General features: G+C 39.9%; 1 protein-coding gene across 5 annotated transcripts in view; it reads right to left on the reverse strand.

The window, feature by feature from the left end:
* PLOD2 (procollagen-lysine,2-oxoglutarate 5-dioxygenase 2) overlaps positions 1–24036 on the reverse strand; it is a 294498-nt gene that overhangs the window by 72112 nt on the left and 198350 nt on the right. For 4 of the 5 annotated variants that reach the window (XM_080654017.1, XM_080654018.1, XM_080654020.1 and 1 more), the window contains exon 8: positions 529–630. The exons of the other annotated variant lie outside the window; for it this stretch is intronic. In XM_080654017.1, the coding sequence (XP_080510143.1) occupies positions 529–630 (102 nt within the window). The remainder of the gene's footprint in view (positions 1–528; positions 631–24036) is intronic. 5 annotated transcript variants of the gene reach the window in all.

The raw sequence follows: 24036 nt of genomic DNA on the forward strand, positions 1-24036 counted from the left end.
CACAAAAATTATATACCCTTAAACAAGTTACTTAACCTGTGTACATACCTCAGTTTTCTTATCATAAAACTTAGTTGATAATGTTATCTACTGAAAATTTTATGAAGTTTAAATGAGTTTTTAGTATATGTAAAATACTTAAAATAGTCCTTAGTTATATATTATTATTTTAATCAAATTTAAAATCAAGCACAGATAAAATGAGTCAATAAAAATGCTGAAGCACTATAACCATTTTTCCTCAATGTTTTACCAAGTTAGCAGACTAAAATAAAACAAGAACACCAAATTATAGCAAGCTATTAAATATTAGCAACCAAGCCCCTTTATGGAGGTCAATTATTAGCTGGTTTTGCTTTAAAAAATAGTTCAGATATACACAAATCTAGCAATTATCTGAATCACTCTTTTAGCTTTATAAATCCATTATCTATTTATCAAGACTATATTATCACTTTTTAACAAATCACTATTTCATGACAATGTCTTTTTTGTTACTAAATTTCACACACACTCAATTGCACTCACATTTACTGCAGACAAGTCAATTGTATCCAATTCACAAAGAGTGCAGCCACTGTCCTGTGTCCACGCATTAGGTACATAGTTTCCAAAATAGTTCAGGAGAATCTAGTAAATAAAGGAGAACTGTTTCAACAAAAGTAGTCTACTCTTAATGTACTTTTGTTCCATGTAATTGGTACATGTAACTGGGTACATTTCTTTAATAATTCTACCAATATTTTTCACTTAGAAGTACACATTGAACAACGTTATCTCCAGACAATGAATCATAAAGTAGGTCAAACTTTCTCTAGAAATGCTAAAAGTGCATTATAAATTATATAGGTCATTTAATCTATATATATAAAAGGCTAATATGCCGGAGGCCAATCATTCTACCACTGATGGAAGGATGTGGACAGGAAACTGGGAAGGCTGGTCAACAACCTTAATTGTTTTGATCACTCACTGTTTAGTTGAAACATTGTTAGCTGAAGCAGCCTCCACCTCTGTTTCTCCTATGTAAATTTCTGTTATTGGAATTTCCTGCCTAAAGGTTATGGGCGTATCCCATAGTCTCAATAAAAGGGATTGAAAGGCCAGAGCAAAGGGTAGTCCTTCCACTAGAGTTGGGCTCCCGCCTGGCCCCCAATATTTCCAAATTAATACTTTTCCAAGTCTCTTTTCATTTGTGTGCGGCCTTCTCCAGAACCCAAACCCTGAACTGGAACCCTGAACCACGCGGGACGTGAAAGGGGTTCCCACACTAATATGTTAATTGTCCCTCCAACCATTTTAATGTTTGACCAGTCGCTATGACATACACTGACCACCAGGGGGCAGGCGCTCCGACTGGTAGGTTAGCATGCTGCTGGGGTCCAGCTGATTGGGACTGGGCGAGACGTGCACCAGTGGGGTCCCTAGGCCTGGCCTACACCCTCTCGCAATCTGGAACTCCTTGGGGGATGTCGGAGAGCTGGTTTCAGCCTGATCCCTGCAGGCCAGACCAAGGGACCCCACCTGCGCACAGGCCTCTAGTTTCATTACATAAGGAATGATACCAGAAGAGACACAATTAAAGAAAAGTTTCAAACAATGAAACATACACTTTGAATTAGGTTAATGAGACTTATTAGAAAACCACCACAAGTAAAAGCAGTCATGTGAAGAGTAAATTAGTAATAAGATAAACGTTTAAAGGATCAGCACAGACAATTACAGTGAATAGGGTAGTGGCAGTGTGATCTCTTACCAATCATCACCACACAAAACAAATACTATATAAACTTGATTACCAAAAGGCACTAAACTATGCTGCCTACTGTCAAGTAGGCTTCTGGGTTACTGATTTCAGAAAAAAATAAATAAAAGTTTGCATATTAAAACAAATCTAGAACAAGCTCCTAATTACAGCCATCCCACAAATCTAATCAACAATAAACTAAAGTACAATACTGCTTCCCACCCACCCACCCACTTCAGATCTATCAGAGCATCTCCTTTGTGACTCCTTCTCCTCTCCTTAAACACCTGTTGGCATTCATTTTTTCTGTAAAATCTGTATCCTTGTGTGTGTTCTGGATGAGGAAAAGGGTGAGAGAATATGGATGGAGAAAAGAGATAAACACTGTAAGATATGTTCTCAGCACTCAAACAAATCTTCAATATCCCTAGATTTAAACATCTTAGGGAAAATTATGCCAATTTACTATAAAAAATTACTACACTTGCCCAAGCCAATTTGGCTCAGTGAATAGAGTATCAGTCTGTGGACTGAATGGTCCTGGGTTTTATTCTGGTCAAGGGCACATACCTCAGTTGCAAGCTCCATCCCGGCCCTGGTCGGGAGGCAACCAACCAATGTGTATCTCTCACATCTACGTTTGTCTCTCTCTGTCTCTCCCTCTCCCTTTCACTTTCTCTAAAAAACAATGGAAAAATATCATTGGGTGAGGATTAACAACAGAAAATTACTACACATTCTGCTGCATTTAAAAAAAAATTTTTTTTAAATTGATTTCAGAGAGGAAGGGAGAGGGGGAGAGAGATAGAAACATCAGCACACCCCCTACTAGGGATCGAGTCCACAACCCAGGCATATGCCCTGACTGGGTATTGAACCATGACCTCCTGGTTCATAGTTCGATGCTCAACCACAATATTAACACGTATAGTGGTATGAACATCTGCAGATCTTTATTTTTTATTACTTATTATTTCTCTTCACAAACTAATTATTTTACTTCAAGACAGTGAAGCTGTAGCAAACTAACTTTGGGTGTGACTTTCTTACTTTTAACAGGAAGCAACTGAAATCCTTATTATGCTTATATCACTGACTCTTCATTAGAAAGGTGAGATGGATTCAAAAGAAAAAGATGTCTATCCATTAAATATGCTGGTAGAAAACATACAGAAGTGCCAAGTAAATTTTTCTAGCTTCCTAAGACTCTAAAAAAGATCTTAAGGTATAGGACAATTGAGGTAATCAGTCCAGTACAATTCTACAAAAATCCTCCCTGAGATTCCATCCAAATATTTCTATTGTACTAAAACTTAAAAATGCTGTTAAAACAAGTACAGTATCAATTACAATGGGAAAATCTGTGTTAGATACTGTAGACTGAGTTACATTCAATCTGTAGAGCACACAGAGGACATGAACACTCACATTTCTTACAAACTATATAATTCAGGAAAAAAATTCCAAGGCAGGAAATATGTAGTTATGGCATTAGTTAATGTCACTTCAAGATGTGCCTCTATAACAAAAAAAATTTTCAAGTTGTAAACTTACAGGTGCAAACGTTAATCATTCATGTTCTATACAAAATTGTTTTTGAAGGAAAAAATAAAGCAATTCATGTGAAAATAAATCTTTTATTTAGTATTATTTACAAAAGAGATTTTTTTAAGGTTAGTGGGAAATATTCAGTTTTGTTTAAAATGTCCTGGGAAATAATTTTTTTAAAGGAAGAAAAAGATCCCCCAAATAGTTGGCCATACCTAAAATTCCCATCTCTATATAAACATTAGTACTTCCCTCACCTCAGACACCCCACAAAAAATTAAATATTTATTTCATGCATTGTTGATCAGTCTATTAGAATCCCAATGTGAATATGAAAATGACAGATATTTTTTAAAAGGTCTGAGCATAAAACTCATTAGTTTTAGTTCTCAAAATTAAAACTTCATTTCCTAACCTTACTACCTCAATTCATTTTCATAGATAATTAAGATATATGAAAACCATGACTTTTGACTGGAAACCTTTATTTCTTAACATTTCTACCTCAATTTATTTTCATAGATAATTAAGATACATTTAAAACCATGACTTTTGACTGGAAACCTCCCTCTTGGATTTCTCACCACATAAGCAAAGGTCACCCACCACACTGGCCTTCCATTTACATCTGTTTTCTTCATTAAAAATTGCAAACATTTATACTGGCAGCTAAGAAAAGTACAGAAAACTGTTTATGTAGTTAGGCTGTTCTGGGAAGGCCCCAGCTAATCCTTCTTTCACAATATCAAGATGTTTCCAAGTATCATGTCATTTCATTGGCAAAGAAACTTTTCCAACTATATCCTTTCTTTTCTTTTCCCAAATCATTCGATTCCTGTTCCTAGTAACCAAAGTATGGTGGCTTTTATACAAAAAGTAAAATTTTATTACAAGTCAAATTAGTTTCAGAAATGACTTGTTTCATGTGCAAATTAGGTGACTTGATCTTTTTCTGTTAAACTTGTTTCTATGAAAATGTACCACTTTCATAATGATTACCTCAATATGGATATTTTATGATATTTAAAAGAAAAGAATGGAGGGAGGTTAGAAAATGATGGAGGAGTAATGGAAGCTATACTGACACTCTCCCAGGACCAAACTGGAAATACAACTAAAATACTGAAAAGTCAACTGAAGATTAGCTGGAGAGAACCCTGATAACCAATAATGGAAGATAGGGAGAGAACTATGCAGCTATAAAAAAGAAGGATCTCTTACCCTTTGAGACAGCATGGAGGGACCTGGAGAGTGTTATGCTAAGTGAAATAAGCCAGTCAGAGAAAGACAAGTATCACATGATCGTACTCATATGTGGAATCTAATGAACAAAATAAACTGATGAACAAAATAGATCCAAAGACATAGACAGAAGCATGAAACAGATTATGGAATCTCAGAGGGAAGGTGGGAGAGGGTGGGTGGGATGAGATGAACGAAAGAACTTGTATGCATATATGCATAACCCATGGACACAGTTAATAGGGTAGTGAAGGTCCTGGGCAGAGGGTAGGTGCAGGCTAGAAGAGGTCAGTGGGGGGGGGAAAAAGGAGACATATGTAATACTTTCAACAATATACATTTTTAAAAAAAGAAAAGTTTGGGCATTTCATCTTCCTTATGGCTGAGTAGGATTCCATCGTAGATAGGGACCACATCTTTAGTCAATCATCTATTGAAGGACACTTTTGTTTTTGGCACCATGAATAATGCTGCAATGAACACAAGGGTGCATATATCTTTGCAAATGTATGTTTTTGAATTTTTTTGGGCAGATACCCAGAAGAGGAATTGCTAGGTCATATGGTAACTAACTCTATTCTTTTTTTAAAATATATATTTTTATTGATTTCAGAGAGGAGGGAGAGGGAGAGAGAGATAGAAACATCAATGATGAGAGAGAATCATTGATGGGCTGCCTCATGCATGCCCCACACTGAGGATTGAGCCCACAACCCAGGCTCAATGCCCTTGACTGGAATCGAACCTGGGACCCTTCAGTTCTCAGGCTGATGCTCTATCCACTGAGCCAAACCAGGGCACTAACTCTATTTTTAATTTTTTGAGGAGTCTCCATACTGTTTTCCATAGTGACTACTAGTTTACATTCCCATCAGCAGTGAACAAGGCTTTCTTTTTCTCCACATCCTCCCCAGCACTTGTTATTGCTTGCTTTGTTGATAAGAGCCATTCTAACAGGTGTGAGGTGGCATCTCATGTAGTTTTGATTTACATTTCCCCAATAGTTAGTGAAGTTGAGAATCATCTTTGCATTCATCTGTTTGTCATTTATATGTCTTCTTGGAAGAAGTGTTCTCTACCCATTTTTTAATTGGATTGTTTCGTGTTGAGTTGTATGAATTCTTTATATGTTTTGGATATTAAACTCTTTTTGGAGCTGTTGTTTGCAAATATCTTTTCCCATTCATATTAAAATAAACACCTTAGGAACAGGTGAGATCTTGCTCCTTGACATGTGTCATCAGTTTGGCTCATAAACTCTTATAAAAGTTGTCTTAAAAAAGCATCTTAAAAAAAAAGAAAGAAAAGCAGGCTGAAATAGCCTCAAATAAAATAATCAAACAACTTTTTATTTTAACATGTAAATGTACTCATGCTTTACTGTTTAGCAGAGAAGAATAGGTTACAGAATACTATGTACATTAATCCACTTTGGTTTAAAAATATTCAAATAACTGCAAAAATACATAATTTTTAAATTCATTTCTTAAGCGGTGGGTAATTTTTTCTCTATATCTGTTGGAATTAGCTATTTTTTCTACAGTGAATATATGCTATTTGTTAATAAAGGTGTCTTAAAATAGGACATACATAAAATCAGTAATTTTATAATGTTATAGAAAAACAGTTATAAGAATGGTGACTCAGATTAACTGTGAATTTGAAGAAATTGTTTCAAGTTCAAACCCAAACTCCCAAATTGAAGTCAAGGAAGCCATCTTACACACTCAGGACTACACTGAAGTCTTTACCCCTGTTAACTGTTTAGAAAAATGTCCAGCATTTCAAGCACAGAACCAAGGTAAAACATTTATTTCCATTGTTATAAAATGTCTTGCTAATATACAGATTTATCCCAGTGAATTTTGCTTTATTAGATTTAAGATTTTATTAAGGATATCCACCTGCAAAATTATAATTCTAAGCTTTTCCACATTAGGCAAATATTTTCTCCTTAATGTTAATCCCCTTATTGTAAGTTAGGTTTTTGGAATTTAAGTGTGTTGGGCCTCAAAATAGCCTCAGAGATTTGATCATAGCATGCTCACAGCATATTGCTGTAATAATATTAGCATCTGGGTACAGATCTGATGACACAGCAACCTGGTATAACATTAAATTAGTAGACTATTGAGTAATGCCTATATTTTACTTTCTAAAAGATTCTAAAAATTTTCAATGTTCTCACATATATGAAACCATAATTTAAAGTAGAGATGGAATAATTTCAGTATTAAGTCAGGAAATTTGCCCAGTTTTTACAAATTTACCAAAAATAACAACTAAAAGTATATTTCATCCAAAATATATTCCAAATCTTTCGTTCTCCTAAAGGGTTCTGAATTCTTCCAACCTTATAAAAACTTGCTAAGAGCTACTTTTCTTGTATGTGTAACAAACTATCCCCTTTTTTTGTTGTTGCTTTCTCTTATTTATTTTACTAGAGGCCCAGTGCACAAATTCGTGCACAGGTGGGGTCTGGCCAGCCCAGCCCCGATCGAGGTGGATCGTTGCTGGGCCTGTTGGGAGGAGGAGATGGCAGGAGGTTGGCTGGGTGGCCTGCCCTGATCAGGGCCCAATCAGGGCTGGGCCAGCCAGGGGGGAGGGGCCATGGGCGATTGGCCAGTAGGCCCCAATACCAATTGGGGTGGGGGACCAATTAGGGGCAGGGCTGGCCATGGGGAGGGGCTGCAGGTGGTGGGCCGGCCGGCCCCACCCCCAATTGGTGTGTTTGGCTGATCAGGGGCGGGGTCAGCTGAGTGGAGGGACCGTGGGCCGATCAGAGTTGTGGGGGCTGATCGGGGGTAGGGCCAACAATGGAGAGGGGCTTTGGGCAGTGGGCCGGCTGACCCCACCCCTGATTGGTGGGGGAGGGGGCTGTTCGGAGGTGGGGCCAGCCGGGGGGAGGGGCCATGGGTGGTTGGCTGGCCCCGCCCCTAATGAGGGTGGGGGGGCCTATCTGGGATGGGGCAGGGGGGAGGGGCTGCAGGAGGTTGGCTGGCCGGCCCCACCCCTGATCAGGCCCTTCGCTGGCTGCAGTGGGCATTATAGTGACCGGTCTTTCTGGTCATTACAGCATTCTGGTCGCTGGCTTTTTATATATATAGATTATTTTTTAAAATCTTTATTGTTGAGATTATTACAAATGTCCCTCTTTTTTCCTCCCATTGCCCCCCTCCACCTGGTTCACACTTGGCCACAGGTCTTTGCCATGCTATTGTCTGTATCCATAGGTAATGCATATCTATACTAATAAAAGCCTAGGTGGCCCTTGTGCCTTTGCCCGATGCCCTCACATCATCACAAGGTGGCCACGACAAGATGGACACCACAAGATAGATGCCACAAGATGGCCGCCACAAGATGGACGGCAGGTGAGGGCAGTTGTGGGTGAGATCAGGCTGGCAGGGGAGGGCATTTGGGGGTGACCAGGCTGGCAGGGGAGGGCACTTGGGGGCCATCAGGCTGGCAGGGGAGGGCAGTTGGGAGTGAGATCAGGCCGGCAGGGGAGGGCAGTTGGGGGTGACAAGGCCTGCAGTGGAGGACAGCTGGGGGTGACCACACCTGCAGGGGAGGGCAGTTGGGGGCGACTAGGCCTGCAGGGGAGGGTAGTTGGGAGGGCAGTTGCAGGCAATTGGACCGGCAGGGGAAAGCAGTTGGGGGTGATCGGGCCGGCAGGGGAGGGCAGTTGTGGGCAATCGGGCTGGCAGGGGAGCAGTTAGGCATCAATCAGGCTGGCAGGGGAGCGGTTAGGGGTGATCAGGCTGGCAGGCAAAAGTGGTTAGGGGCAATCAGGCAGGCAGACAGGCAGGAGAGCAGTTAGGAGCCAGCAGTCCTGGATTGTGAGGCCAGGGATCGGGCCTCAACCGGCATTCAGACATCCCCCGAGGGGTCCCAGATTGGAGAAGGTGCAGGCCAGGCTGAAGGATAACCCCCATACACTAATTTTGTGCACCGGGCCTCTAGTATGCATATAAGATCTTTGTTTAATCTCTTCCTGCCCCCACAACTTCCCTCTAAGAATCTTTAGTCTGTTCCATTTCCATGCCTCTGATTCTATTTTATTCATCAGTTTATTCTGTTCATTAGATTTCTAACTTGTTTATTTTGATCTTTAGATTCAAGTGTTGATAGATATGTATTTATTGCCTTTTATTGTTTATATTTTTATCTTTTTTTTTTTCTTCTTCTTCCTCTTTTTAAAGAATACACTTCAACATTTCATGTAATACTGGTTTGGTTGTGATGAACTCCTTTAGCCTTTTTTTATCTGTGAAGCTCTTTATCTGACCTTCAATTCTAAATGATAGCTTTGCTGGTGGTAGAATAATCTTGGTTTTAGGTCCTTGCTATTCATCACTCTGAATATTTCTTGTCACTCACTCCTGGCCTGCATAGTTTCTGTTGAGAATTCAGCTGACAGTCATATGGGCATTCCTTTGCAGGTAACTAACTGCTTTTCAGATTCTCTCTTTGTCTTTAGCTTTTGGCATTTTAATTATGATGGATCTTGGTGTGGTCCTCTTTGGGTTCCTCTTGTTTGGGACTCTCTGAGCTTCCTGGACTTATAAGTCTCTCTCTTTCACCACGTAGGGGAGGTTGTCTGTCATTATTTCTTCAAATAGGTTTTCAATATCTTGATCTCTCTCTTCTTCTGGCACCTCCATAATGTGAATATTGGTACACTTAAAGTTGTCCCAGAGGCTCCTTATACTATCTTCATATTTTTAGATTCCTTTTTCCTTTTGCTCTTCTGGTTGGGTGTTTTTTGCTTCCTCATATTTCAAATAGTTGATTTGATGCTCGGAATCCTTTATTCTACTATTGAATCACAATATATTATTCTTTATGTCTGTCAGTGTATGCTTAATTTCTGACTGGTCCTTTTCCTTTTTTTTTTTTTTTTTTAGGTTTCTAGAAGATTCATGAGTAACCTTATAACCCTGGTTTTGAACTCTATATTCAGTAGTTTGCTTTCTTCCATTTCTCTCATTTGTGACATGTTTCTTCGTCTCCCCATTTTGGCTGCTTCCCTGTGTTTGTTTCTATGTATTGGGTAGAGCTGCTATGTCCCCTTGAGTTGTTGGGTGGCTTTGTGTAGTAGGTGTTCTATAGGGCCCAGTGGCTAAGCTTCACCAGTCACATGAGCTGGGAACTCTAGGTGTACCCCTTTGTGGGCTGTGAGAATAGTTTTGTTTTAGTTGAGACTTGATTGCTGTTGGTGTCACTGGGAGGCCAACTGGCTGTGAGGACCACCTGTGACTACAGTGAGAGAGCTGCTATGCAGGAGACACCCCTATGGAGCAGGACTTGCTTCAGTGGGGCTTTGGTGCTCACTGAGTCTGCCCCTTGAGTGCGTCACTTATGGATGTGTAGAATTGTAATGTGGTATGGTCTGACACTGACCACTGGGTACACTGGCTCTTGGGTCTCCAGGGAGGTGCAAAGTCAGCCACTGCCTAGGGCCACCCAGCAGGAGCTAGAGAGATCTGCAGATTCCACCTCTTTGTATCGGGTTTGGAAGTGCCCAGATTAGGTCTAGCTATGAAGTAAGGACAACTGGTGCTGGTGCTGGGTCTTGGGCCTTTTATTGATAGGTTTAGGGCTCCCTGACCCAGCTGCAGCTTGTTTGAAAGATTTTAACCTGAGCAAGGACAGGCCATTTCATATACAATAGATGTTGCACACAGCTTAGGTGGGGTTGAAAATTGGATGAGGTGGAGTCTTAGGGAATCACCAGGGCAGAGCAAACAGAAATGGTTACCAGTCAGCACTGAGACCCAGGAAGTCTCAGCACAGGAACTGCAAGCATTCCATCTGGGAGAAAGCTGCCCCCAAGTTCCTGCCCTGATGCAGACAATTCAGTTCCTCCTCATATGTGTCTGTGTTCCTCAGAGCCTCGCCTTGATGCTAGAGCTCAGAGGGAGCAGGACCTTGTAAGTTCAGTTCATGGTACTGGCCTTTTAAGAGGAACAGCTGGGTCTCCAGCAGCCTCTGTGACACTGAGCCCCAATCCACACTGGTTTTTACAGCCCATAGTTCTTAATACTCATAGGGACCACTTTTCACATCTCTGGGATCCTGGGTTGGGGGTCTGATGTGGGACTGGGACCCCTTGCTCCTCCAAGTGGCCTCCACAGAGATGATCTCCCTCCTGATTAAAAAAGCAGCACATGTGGGTGCCAGACCAGCCTGTTCCATGCCTCAGCACCTCCTACCAGCCAGCTTTCCAATGGTTCTGGATGATGGTTGTTCTATATTTTAGTGATAATTTTGATGTGGTTGTGGGAGGCGGTGAGTACAGGCATTTAACCATGCCGCCATATCCTGTGAATCTCCAACATTTTTTTAAAGCATCTTATGTTATGCTACTAACAATAAATTTGCTTCAAGAATAAAAGTAATGCTTTAAACCAGAAAGCATAGTTTTCACCTGAAAACTGATTTATATTAGATTTTATCTAGACAAGTATAAAAATTAAATAGGATATAGGAACATACAGTGTGTCCCAAAGAAATGTATACACATTTTGAAGAATTATTAATTCCAGGGGATTAAATCTAAAAAGAAAGAAACATCATTTTTTGGGACACCCTATATTTCAAATAAAATGCTAATGAAAAATCACAAAATGGATGAGAAAAGGTGAAGGGATTAGTCAAAGAATATATATGCATAATCCATAGTCACAGACAACAGTGTGGTGATGGCCAGAGGGAAGAGGGGGGGAGAAGGGTGGAGGTAAGCAAAGGGTGGGGGTCAATGGGGACATCTGTAATAGTATCAACAGTACAAATAAAGTTTAAAAAAACACACAAAATTGTTTATAAACCATTATGAAAACAAATGAAAAATATGGGTGCTCACAGATGTATACTGAAGGGAAATAAAACTGAAAGCAGTTATGAATGAAAACAATATGGGAGGTTAGTGAGGCTGTCAGTTATTTTAAAAATTATTTTTTAAAATATATTTTTATTGATTTCAGAGAAGAAAGGAAAGGGAGAGATAAAAGCAACAATGATGAAAGAGAATCATTGATTGTCGCCTCCTGCATGCCTCCCACTGGGGATTGAGCCCACAACCTAGGCATGTGCCCTGACCGGGAATTGAATAATGATCTCCTGGTTCATAGGTCAACATTCAACCACTGAGCCACAGCAGCTGAGCTAAAAATTATTTTAAAATTGTTCTTCCTAATAATAGCATGAGATTTAGAGAAAGTAACTAAGTAATAAATTAACTGCCCTAGCTGGTTTGGCCTAGTGGATAGAATGTCAGCCCTCAGACTGAAGGGTCCCGGGTTCAATTCTGGTCAAGTGCATGTACCTCGGTTGCAGGCTGGATCTCTGGCCATGGTAGGGGCATGTGCAGGAGGTAACCAATTGTTGTGTCTTTCTCACATTGATGTTGATCTCTTTCTCTCCCCCTCCTTTCTACTCTCTCTAAATATCAATGGAAAAATATCCTCAGGTGAGGATTAACAACAATGAAAAAGAAATTTTTGGTCTATAAACATACTACAAACAATTTATCATTTACATTTTATATGTATACAGTAGTCGTCCCCTACCCACAGTTTAACTTTCTGGGGTTTCAGTTACTCTGGTCAACCTTGATCTGAAATATTAAAAGAATAATTTCAGAAATAAACAACTCATAGGTTTTAAATTGCACATTGTTCTGAGTAGCATAATGAAATCTCATGCCATCTGGCTTGCTCCTGCCTAGGACATGAATCATCCCTTTTCCAGGTATGAAACCTGTATACGCTCTGCACCTGTTTAGTCACTTAACAATGACCCCAAATGCAAGGGGAGTGATGCTGGTAATTTGTATGTGACAATGAGAAGCTGGAAGTGCTTCTTTAAGTGAAAAACTGTGTATATGTAGGAAAAAACACAGTATATATAGGGTTTGGTGCTATTCACTGTTTCAGGCATCCACTGAACAAAATGGCCTAGGTTTTATTGAGTTCAATGTTATGGCACAAAACCCACTGACATTATATTCATCCCTCAATCAATAAAATAATAACTAAAATTAACTTATATAACTCATATATAAAATGTTTCACTTTTTATGATTGTTATGTCTAAAAAGTAATCTACTTTCTTTCACTGTTAGCCTGTACACAGGGAAAAGTGTGGTATATTAGCATTAATTGAATGCTTTTTTATATAGTCTTTTCTCAAAATTTTATACTATACCAAATAATAAAAGAAAACTTCATTTTTTATGCCAAATAAAATCATAGGAAAATAGACTAGCTTGGATCATTTCAGAGAAAATAAAATAGGATCATCATACTGATTAAAATGTCAGAAATAGAGGGGAACCAAGATGGCTGTGTAGGTAAATGCAAGTACCACCACCTCCCACAACTAAATCAAAATTACAACTAAAATAAGAACAACTATTATTCAGAACTGCCTGAAAGCTGACTGAATGTAAGTCCTACAACTAGAGAAGTAAAGAAGAAAGCACATTGAGACTGGTAGGAGGGCGGAGGCACAGAATAGGCTGGTCTGACACAAAGGTATGACTTTTTTAAGTTGGGAAGAATTTCTTGGCTGCAGAGGCCCCGTGTGAGGAGCAAGGGGTCCCAACCCCACACCAGACCCCAGGCTAGGGTTCCAGAGCTGGGAAGAAAAGTTCCCATAACTCTGGGATGTAAAAACCAGCAGGAATTGTGGCTGAGTGACATGGAGGCTGCTGGAGACCCAGGTGTTCTTCTTAAAGGGCCAACACACAAACTTACTTGGACTTGATCCCTCTAAGCTCCAGTGCCAGGTGGCTTTGGGGAACACAGGGACATATGGGGAGGAAATGGATTATCTGGCATTGAGCAGGAATTCCAGGGCAGTTTTCTCTCAGACAGGGGTGTTAACAGGGTTCCTGTGCTGGGACCTCTCCATCACAAAGCTGACTGGCAGCCATCTCTGAGTTCCCATCAGCCTGACTCAAGAGTTAGCTCTGCCATGATGATTCCCTGAGACTCTGCCAAACTAATTTGCAGCCCTACTCAAACTGTTTGCAGCAGCTTTTCCATACAAAGAGTCTGTCCTGGCTCTGGCCTTAGACTTTGCTAAAATCTCTTAAATAAGCAGCAGCTGGCATCAGCATACCCCAAACCTATTAATAGAAGACCGAAGACCTGGCACTAACCCCAGCCTGCCATGCTTCACAGCTTGGCCTTACCAGGACACTTCATATGGCCAGTACAAGGAATAGCCATCTGCAGACCTCTCTGTAGCTCTCTGTGGTCCCAGGCAGTGGATGACCTTGCACCTCCTGGGAGTCTACAGAGTCAGTGAATACAGTGGACATCATCAGACTATACCAAATTACAACCCTAAATATCCACAAGCAACACACTCAAGAGACAGACTCACTGAGCACCAAAACCCCACTGAAGCAACTCTTGCTCCATAGGGGTGTCTCATGCAGAGATACTCTTCCATTGCAGTCACAGCTGGTCTTCACAGCCAATTGGCCTGAAGGTCAATTCCTGCCAATGACGCCAATAACAATTAAAGTTCAACTACAAGATTGTGCACATAGCCTACACAGCAGCACACCTTGAGTGCCCAGCTCAGGTGGCTGGGGCCCTGAATGACACCTACTACACAAGGCCACTCTACCAATTCCAGGAGACACAGCAGCTCTACCCAATACATAGAAACAAACACAAGGAAGCAGCCAAAATGGAGAGACAAAGAAGCATGTCACAAATGAAAGAAATGGAAGAAAGTAAACTAATGGATACAGAGTTCAAAATCATGGTTATAAGGTTACTCAAGGATCTTCATGAGACTTTCAAGGATCTTAGTGAGAATGTCAAAGACATGAAAAAGGAACAGTCAGAAATTAAGCATACACTAACTGAAATAAAGAATAACTTACAGGGACTCAACAGTAGAGTAGAGGATTCTGGGAATCAAATAAATGATTTGGAATATTAGGAGGCAAAAAACACCCAATCAGAAAAACAAAAAGAAAAAAGAACTTAAAAATATGAAGAAAGTGTAAGGAGCCTCTGGGACAACTTCAAGTGTACCAACATTCGCATTATGGCATTACCAGAAGAAGGAAAGAGAGAGCATGATATGGAATACCTATTTGAAGAAATAATGACAGAAAACCTCCCCTACCTGGTGAAAGAAATAGACTTACAAGTCCAGGAAGCTCAGAGAGTCCCAAACAAGAGGAGCCCAAAGAGGTCCACATCAAGACACATCAAAATTAAATGCCAAGTGTAAAAGACAAAGAGAGAATCTTAAAAGCAGCAAGAGGAAAGCAGTTATTTACCTACAAGGGAGTGCCCATAGGACTGTCATCTGATTTCTCAACAGAAACTTTGCAAGCCAGAAGGGAGTGACAAGAAATATTCAAACCAATGAATAGCAAGGACCTAAAACTAAGATTACTCTACTCAGCAAAGCTATCATTTAGAATTGAAGGTCAGATAAAGAGCTTCACAGACAAGAATGAGCTAAAGGAGTTCATCACCACTAAACCAGTATTACAGAAAATGTTGAAGGGTATTCTTTAAGAAGAGGAAGAAGAAGGAAAAAAAAGATACAAATATGAATATTCAAATGGCAATAAACACATATCTATCAACAATTGAATCTATAAGTTAAAATAAATGAACAAGAAATCTAATGAACAAAATAAAATAGAATCAGAAGCATGGAAACATGGCACAGACTGGTGAATCTCAGAAGGAAGGGGGTAGTGGGAAAAGATTGGTCAAAGTTCTTACATGCATATATGCATTAACTATGGATACAGACAATAGGGTGGTGAAGGCCTGTGGCTGGGCAGGAACTGGGTGGAGGGGGCAATGGGGGGGAGATAAGGGGGGCATCTGTAATACCCTCAATAAAAACAGTTACAGTTGACACACACAAAAAAATCAAAATGCCAGAAATAATGATAGCCCAAACTGAAAATGTTTTCCCAGGAGACGTAAAATTTCTTAGTACACATAGGTCTTTCTAAATGATTAAGGATTAGTGAACCTTTTCTTGTGAGAAACCCTTTAGTCACTTTGTAAAACTCCAATCAGGTTAGCCTGGGAATTCGTAAGAAACTGCTGATCACACTAAAATCACTGAACTCACAATAGCTAAATTCACAGGACCATGCTCCCTCTTCTAAGATATTTAAATTTGATTTGATTTAATGTAATCAAATTTAAATTTGATTAAAATAGTATACTACCAAAAAGGAACAGAACAATATTTAGTTATAGATGTCTGTAAAAACCTTGCTAACTGGCGCCAAGTTATCAGACAGAAGGCTAACAGAGAAATTACAAACACACACACACACGCACATACATGCATGCACATGCACACACAGTATAAAGGGCTTTCTAAACAAAATTTATCCATTTGTAAAATATGCCTAGAGACAGTTATGGTGACCCACAGCAATTTAAAAAAATATATTTTTATTGATTTCAGAGAGGAAGGGAGAGGGAGAGAGAGATAAAAACATCAATAATGAGGCAGGCACCTAAAAAGTCTGTCCAGGGAGACAAAATGTTGAATAGATGGACATGTCCCAAGCCTTGTCCTGGAGCAGACAGAATGAGCAACATTAAATCAAACAACATCCACCCCGAACTGGCAAAGTAGACACAGTTGGTGAGACAATCTGCAGCCAGGAAGGGCAGAGGATGCCTGGAGAATGCCCAGGGCACTGCGAAACACGAGCAATAGCCACGTGAGCAGCCCGTGCCCATTCGAGGAGCAGCAGTCCTGATAGCAGCCCACCCCGGTCTGAGGAGCAGCCCCCCCATCCGAGGATCAGCAGCCACATGAGCAGCCTGCCCATGACCGAGGAGTGGCAGCCATGCAAGCAGCCCACCCCTGTCTGAGGAGCAGCCCGCCCCGTCCAAGGAGCAGCAGCCTCGTGAGCAGCCCATCCCCGTCTGAGGAGCAACAGATGCGGGAGCAGCCTGCCCCCACCAGCCAGAGGAGCCACCACTGCTGCGAAGAGTCGCCGCCAACTGAGGAGCAGCCACTGCCATGACCACTCGAGGAGCAGCTGCCACCCAAGGAGCCACTGCCACCCAACAATCAGCCCCTACATGACTCAACACAGATCTTTCAGTGAGAGCAAAAATGGGGAGACAAAGAAACCCCCAAAGAAAAAAAGGAAGCTCCAGAAAAGCAGCTAAGTGAAACGGAGGCATGCAACATGTCAGAAAAAGAATTCAGAATAAGGGTTATACAGTTCATAAACTGGATGGGTAAAAAAATCAACAACTTATGTAAGAATCAAGAAGAAATAAAGAGTAATATAGCTGCAATAAAAGACACCATGAAAAGTTTCAACAGTAGACTAGAAGTGGAGGACTGAACTAGTGAATTAGAAGACAGGGAAGGAAAACACACCCAATCTGAAATGCAATTGGAGAAAAAAATTAAAACACAGGAGGAGAGCCTAAGGGAGCTATGGGACAACACGAAACGAAGCAATATATGAATAATAGGGGTGCCAGAATGACAGGAAGAGGAACAAGGATTAGAAAACCTATTTGAAGAAATAATATCAGAAAACTTCCCTGATGTGGGGAAGAAAAAAGTCACACAAGCACAGAGAGTCCCAAACAATATGAACCCGAAAAGACCCACATCAAGACACGTCATAATTACGAAGGCAAATGTTCAGAACAAAGAGAGAATCTTTTTTTTAAAAAAATATATTTTATTGATATTTTACAGAGAGGAAGGGAGAGGGATAGAGAGCTAGAAACATCGATGAGAGAGAAACATCGATCAGCTGCCTCCTGCACACCTCCCACTGGGGATGTGCCTGCAACCAAGGTACATGCCCTTGACCGGAATCGAACCCGGGACCCTTCAGTCCGCAGGTCGACGCTCTATCCACTGAGCCAAACCGGTTTTGGCCAAAGAGAGAATCTTAAAGGCTGCAAGAGAGAGACAGGAAGTAACGTACAAGGGATCTCCCATTAGATTATCAAATGATTTATCCAACAAAAACAAATCAGGCCAGAAAAGAATGGAAGGAAATTTACAAAGTGTACAAACCAAGGGCCTTAATCCAAGCCATCAAGGCTATCAATCAAAATTGAAGGAGAAATAAGGAGCTTCACAGATAATATAAGTCTAAGGGATTTTATCACTACCAAGTGAGCAATGCAATAAATGCAAAAGGAAATGGTGTAAAAAGAAGAAATAAAAAGGGAAGAAGGAACACAAGCACAAAAAATAAAAATGGCTACAAACAAGTACCTATCAATAATAACTTTAAACATAAACAGAATAAATGCTCTAATCAAAAGACATTGAGTGGCTGAATGGATAAAAAATCATGACCCATATATATGTTGTGTAGAAGAGACCCACCTCAGAGCAAGAGACTCACACAGACTGAGAATGAAGGGATGGAAAAATATGTCAGGAAAATGGAAATGAAAAAAGAAAAGCTGGGGTAGGAATACTTATATCAGACAAAATGGACCTCAAAGTGAAGGCCATAACAAGAGATAAGGGAGGCCACTTCATAACACTAAAGGGATTGATAAAACAAAGGGGATATAACCCTGATAAACATATATTCACCCAATGTAGGAGAACCCAAATACATAAAAAAAAAAAACTCCTGGAAGATATCAAGGGGGAGATTGACAAAAATACAATCATAGTAGGGGACATTAATACCCCACTAACACCACTGGACAAATCCTTGAGACAAAAAAAATCAGTAAAGAAACAGCAATCCCAAATGAGTCACTAGATCAGATGGAATTAATTGACATCTTCAGAACATTTCACCCCAAAGGCACGGATATACGTTCTTCTCAAGTGCACATAGGACATTTTCAAAGATACACCATATATTGGGTCACAGGCAAAGTCTCCCCAAATTCAAGAAGACTGAAATCATATCAAGCATCTTATAAGACCACAATGGCATAATATTAGAAATAAACTATTAAAAACAATCAAAAAAATTCAAACACTTGGAAGCTGAATAGCATGCTATTAAACAATGATTGCATTACCAAAGAGATCAAAGAAGAAATTAAAAACATCCTGGGAACTAATGACAATGAAAACACAACAATTCAAAATCTATGGGACACAATGAAAACAGTCCTGAGAGGGAAGTTAATAGCTCTAGAGGCCTATGTCTAAAAACAAGAAAAAAATGGTAGTAAATCATCTAACTCTAAAACTTAAAGAATTAGAAAGAGAGCAACAAGAAAATCCCCCAGTGAGCAGAAGGAAGGAGATAATAAAGACGAGAGCAGAAATAAATGACACAGAGACCAAAAACAAAACAATACAAAAGATCAATGAAACCAACAGCTGGTTCTTTGAAAGGATAAACAAGATTGATGAACCTCTAGCCAGGTTCACCAAGAAGCAAAGAGAGAGGACCCAAATAAACAAAAGCAGAAATTAAAGAGGCAAAATAACAACAGATCCCACAGAAATACAAAGGATTGTTAAAAAATACTATGAACAACTCTATTCCAACAAAATAAAAAAACCTGAAATGGACATATTCCTAGAAAAATACAACCTTCCTAAACTCCATCATAAAGAATCTAAAAATCTCAATAGGCAGATGACTATGGAAGAAATTGAAGCAGTTATCAAAAAGCTTCCAGCAAACAAAAGCCCAGGGCCAGATGGCTTCACAGGGGAGTTTTACCAAACATTCAAGGAAGAACTAAAACCTATCTTCCTCAGAGTATTCCAAAAAATTCAAGAGGAAGGCACACTTCCAAACTTATTCTATGAAGCCAGCATTACCCTATTACCAAATCCAGATAAAGACAACACAATAAAGGAGAATTACAGGCCAATATCCCTCATGAACATATATTGCAAAATCCTCAACAAAATTCTAGCAAATTGGATCCAGCATTACATCAGAAAGATCATACACCACGATCAAGTAGGGTTTATCCCGGGGATGCAAGGATAGTACAAAATCCCCAAATCAATAAATGTGATACATCACATAAACAAACTGAGAGATATAAATCACACAGTCATATCAATTGATGCCAAAAAACATTTGACAAAATCCAACACTCTTTCTTGATAAAAACTCTCAGCAAAGGGGGAATAAAGGGATCATACCTCAACATAATAAAACCCTTATATAACAAACCTACAGCCAACATCATTGTCAATGGGAAAAACTAAATCCATGTCCCCTAAGAACAAGAACAAGACAGGGATGCCCACTCTCACCACTCCTGTTAGACATAGTATTGGAAGTACTAGCCATTGTGATCAGACAAGAAGAATAAGTAAAAGGCATCCACATTGGAAAAGAAGAAGTAAAATTGTCCTTATTTGCAGATGACATGATATTGTACATATAAAAACCCTAAAGACTACATCAAAAAATTAGTAGACTTAATAAATGAATTCAGCAATGTAGCAGGACACAAAATTAACACCAAGAAATCCATGGCATTTCTATACACCAATAGTAAGTTTACAGAAAGAGAGATTAAAAAAACAATCCAATTTACCATTGCACCAAAAAAATTAAGATACCAAGGAATAAACTTAACTAAAGAAGTAAAAGACCTGTACTCGGAAAACTACAAAACATTGAAAAAAGAGATAGAGGAAGACATAAACAGATAGAAGAACATACTGAGTTCATGGATCGGTAAAATCAACATCATTAAAATGTCCACACTACCCAAAGCAATCTATAGATTCAATGTACTCCCCATTAAAATACCAATGGCTTATTCCACAGATCTAGAACGAATTCGCCAAAAATTCATCTGTAATAAAAAAGACCCTGAATAGCCACAGCAATCCTGAGAAAGAAGAACAAAGTAGGTGGGATCTCAATACCAGATTTCAAGCTGTATTACAAAGCCACTGTTCTCAAAACTGCCTGGTACTGGCACAAGAACAGACATATAGATCAATGAAATAGAACAGAGAACCCAGAAATCAACCCAAACCACTATACTCAATTAATTTTTGACAAAGGAGGCAAGAACCTACAATGGAGTCAAGACAGTGTCTTCAATAAATGGTGTTGCGAAAATTGGACAGCAAAAAAATTAAAGTAGAACACCAACTTACACCATACATAAAAATACACTAAAAATGGATAAAGGACTTAAACATAAGATGGGAAACCATAAAAATAATAGTGGAATCCAGAGGCAGCAAAATCTCAGACATATGCCGAAGCAATATCTTCACCAATAGAGCCCCTATGCAGTGGTCGGCAAACTGTGGCTCGCGAGCCGCGGTTTGCCGCTCTGTTGACTAATGAGTTTGCCGACCACTGGGATAGAGGCTTAATCACAAGGAACAATAATAGCCTAAATTATTGGAATCGAGAGTCTAGATCAGTGGTTGGCAAACTCATTAGTCAACAGAATGTCAAACCGCGGCTTGTGAGCCATACGTGGCTCGCGAGCCGCAGTTTGCCGACCCCTGCCCTAGGGAAATGGTAGCTAAAGAGAAAATAAACAAATGGGACTACATCAAAATAAAAAGCTTCTGCACAACAAAAGAAACCATCAACAAAACAACAAGACAGCCTACTGCATGGGAGAACATATTTGCCAATGCTATCACCAATAAGGGTTTAATCTCCAACATTTACAGGGAACTCATACAACTTAACCAAAGGAAGATAAACAACCCAATCAAAATATGAGCAACGGACCTAAATAGACACTTTTTGAAAGAGGACATAAGAAAGGCCAAGAGACATATGAAAACATGCTCAAAGTCATTAATTATCTGGGAGATGCAAATCAAAACGTCAATGCATTACCATCTCACACCTGTCAGAATGGCTATCATCAACAAACAACAAGTTCTGGTGAGGATCTGGAAAAAAAGGAACCCTCATGCACTGCTGGTGAAAATGCAGACTGGTGCAGCCACTGTGGAAAACAGTATGGAGTTTCCTGAAAAAACTACAAATGGAACTTCCATTTGACCCACTGACCCCACTTCTAGGAATATATCCCAAGAAACTAGAACCACCAATCAGAAAGGATATATGCATCCCTATGTTCACAGAAGCATAATTTACCATAGCTAAGATTTGGAAACAGCCTAAATGCCCATCAGCAGATGAGTGTATTAAAAAACTGTGGTACATCTACACAATGGAATACTATGCTGCAGTAAAAAAAAGACGGAATTCTTACCATTTGCAACAGCATGGATGGAACTGGAGAGCATTATGCTAAGTGAAATAAGCCAGTCAGAGAAAGGTAAATATCACATGATCTCACTCATTTATGGAATATAATGAACAATATAAACTAATGAACAAAAACAGATCCAGAGACAGAGAAGCATCAATTAGATCGTCAAACCTCAGAGGGAAGGGGGGGAGTGTAGGGGTAAGGGGGAGAGATCAACCAAAGGACTTGTATGCGTACATATAAGCCTAACCAATGGACACAGATACCAGGGGGGTGAGAGCATGAGTGTGGGGGTGGTAATTTGGTGATAAGGACACATATGTAATACCTTAATCAATAAAGAAAAAAAAATCAATGATGAGAGAGAATAATTGATCAGCTGCCTCCTACACACCCCCTCCCACCTCCCCCAGCCCACAGGGTATTGAGCCAGGAACCCAGGCATAAATGGGAATTGAACTATGAACTCCCAGGTCATAGGTGGAACTCAACCACTGAGCAAAGCCACTGAACCCCACAGCAATTTTATAAGTATTTTGTCTTTCCAGAAAAAACCTGTCTTACCACTCTCAAGAATAATGCTAGATCAATACATTGTGTTTAGACTGTGTCATTCAAATTCCATTTATTGAAAGGCTAATATAGGGTACACAAGACCTGAACCCCGGGAAAGCAAAACATTAATGGAATAGATATGAGTTCTGTAATTCCTAGGCTAAAGCCCCAGTAAGCAAGACTAAAAATCAGGTAAATTCTATTACTATCCAGTGTGTGGTATGTACTTGATGTACAAAGTTCCCGGTATTATAAAAGCATACATAGGAGTAAAAACTAAGCTGACACTAAAAGATGAACAAGATGGGTACAGGAGTGGAACTGGGGGCAGAGGATTCCAGAATGAGTGAAATGCATATATGAAAGACTTACAGAAAGAAGAAACATGAAACATTTGTTCAAAGTATTCGGTATGGCCGGAACTGAGAAAGAGAATGATTGATTATGAAAAATAGGTGAGTGAATATTTATTGTGCCAGGAGTTGGGTATGGGATAGTAGATGGGTGATAACTAAACAGGAGCAAAGTTTAAAAAGAGCCTTATGAGACAAGTTGAGAATTGAGAACTTTACCTAAATCCATGGAGTGAAGTGATTGGCTTCTACTTCAGCCAAAAACTCGTGTTCTAGGCTACTACTGGTGGGTGATTGTTACTGCTGGGAGGTTCCAGGTGGCCTAAACTAAGGAAGTTGCCAATGGCACTGAGAAAATTAGATCAACCACCATACATAGCAGTTAGAAAGAACAGCACCAGGATTGGGAGAGGGAAGCAACTACTGCTCAAATAAAACCCAGGTTCTGGTTAACCAATTGGATGGAAGAGGAGGCGGAGCTTAAGGTCCTGAGCTCCAGGTCTCATATGACACACAAATAAATCTACCAACTGGGTATTCAGACCTGGAGTTCAGGAAAGATACCAGGAGTTAGTGGCAGGATCTGCAAATCATCAGCCATGAGAGATTTGTTGATGTAGGAGTGAAGCAAATTACCCAAAAATGTGTGCAGAAAAGGAAGATGTCTCAGATAGATACTGTGGAACTCTTTACTAAAACAGTATAGGCAGAGGACCATTCCCCCAAACCCATCCCCCTCCACATACAAAATAAAAGATTTAAAAAATATAGAGTAAAGCAAGAAAAAAAGAGAGATTGAAGAGGAAAAACTAGAAAAAGAGAGCGATTGAAGAGGAAAAACCAGGCAGAACATCATGGAAACAAAGGGAAAGAGTATTTCAAGTCGAACCAAATGAGATTAACACTGTCGAAAGCTATCTTTGGGTGAATTAAAAATGAGGGCTGACAAGTGTTTTCTATTCAACAAGGACATAACAACCCACACAACCTGGAGGGTCATTTCCTGGTAGGTGGGAAGGTGCATGAGTTGTCTCCATTTCTTAAAACCAACTGGCAATTGCTATTCAGAATTCCATTTTCTGTACTGACTATAAAAGGGCTAATACTAGTGAAGCAAATTCATCCTTCACAATCCAGGAATACAAGATACTGACTGGGATGATGGACCTTAATAACAGAAAGTGTCTCATCCTCATACCCGATGCCTCTGGCTGCAGTAGAGATTCTTCTTCTAGATGTCTCTCAATATCCCATTTCACTTTGTTTTTTTTAGTCCTTACCCGAGGACATGCTTATTGATTTTAAGAAAGAGGAAGGGAGGAGAGAGAGAAAGAGAGGTTGCCTTTTTCTTCTGATGATATCTTAAGCAGACAGAGTAGAAGTCAACCTAGGG

This window comes from Plecotus auritus (assembly GCF_963455305.1).
Source record: "Plecotus auritus genome assembly, chromosome: 2".
Lineage (NCBI taxonomy): Eukaryota > Metazoa > Chordata > Mammalia > Chiroptera > Vespertilionidae > Plecotus > Plecotus auritus.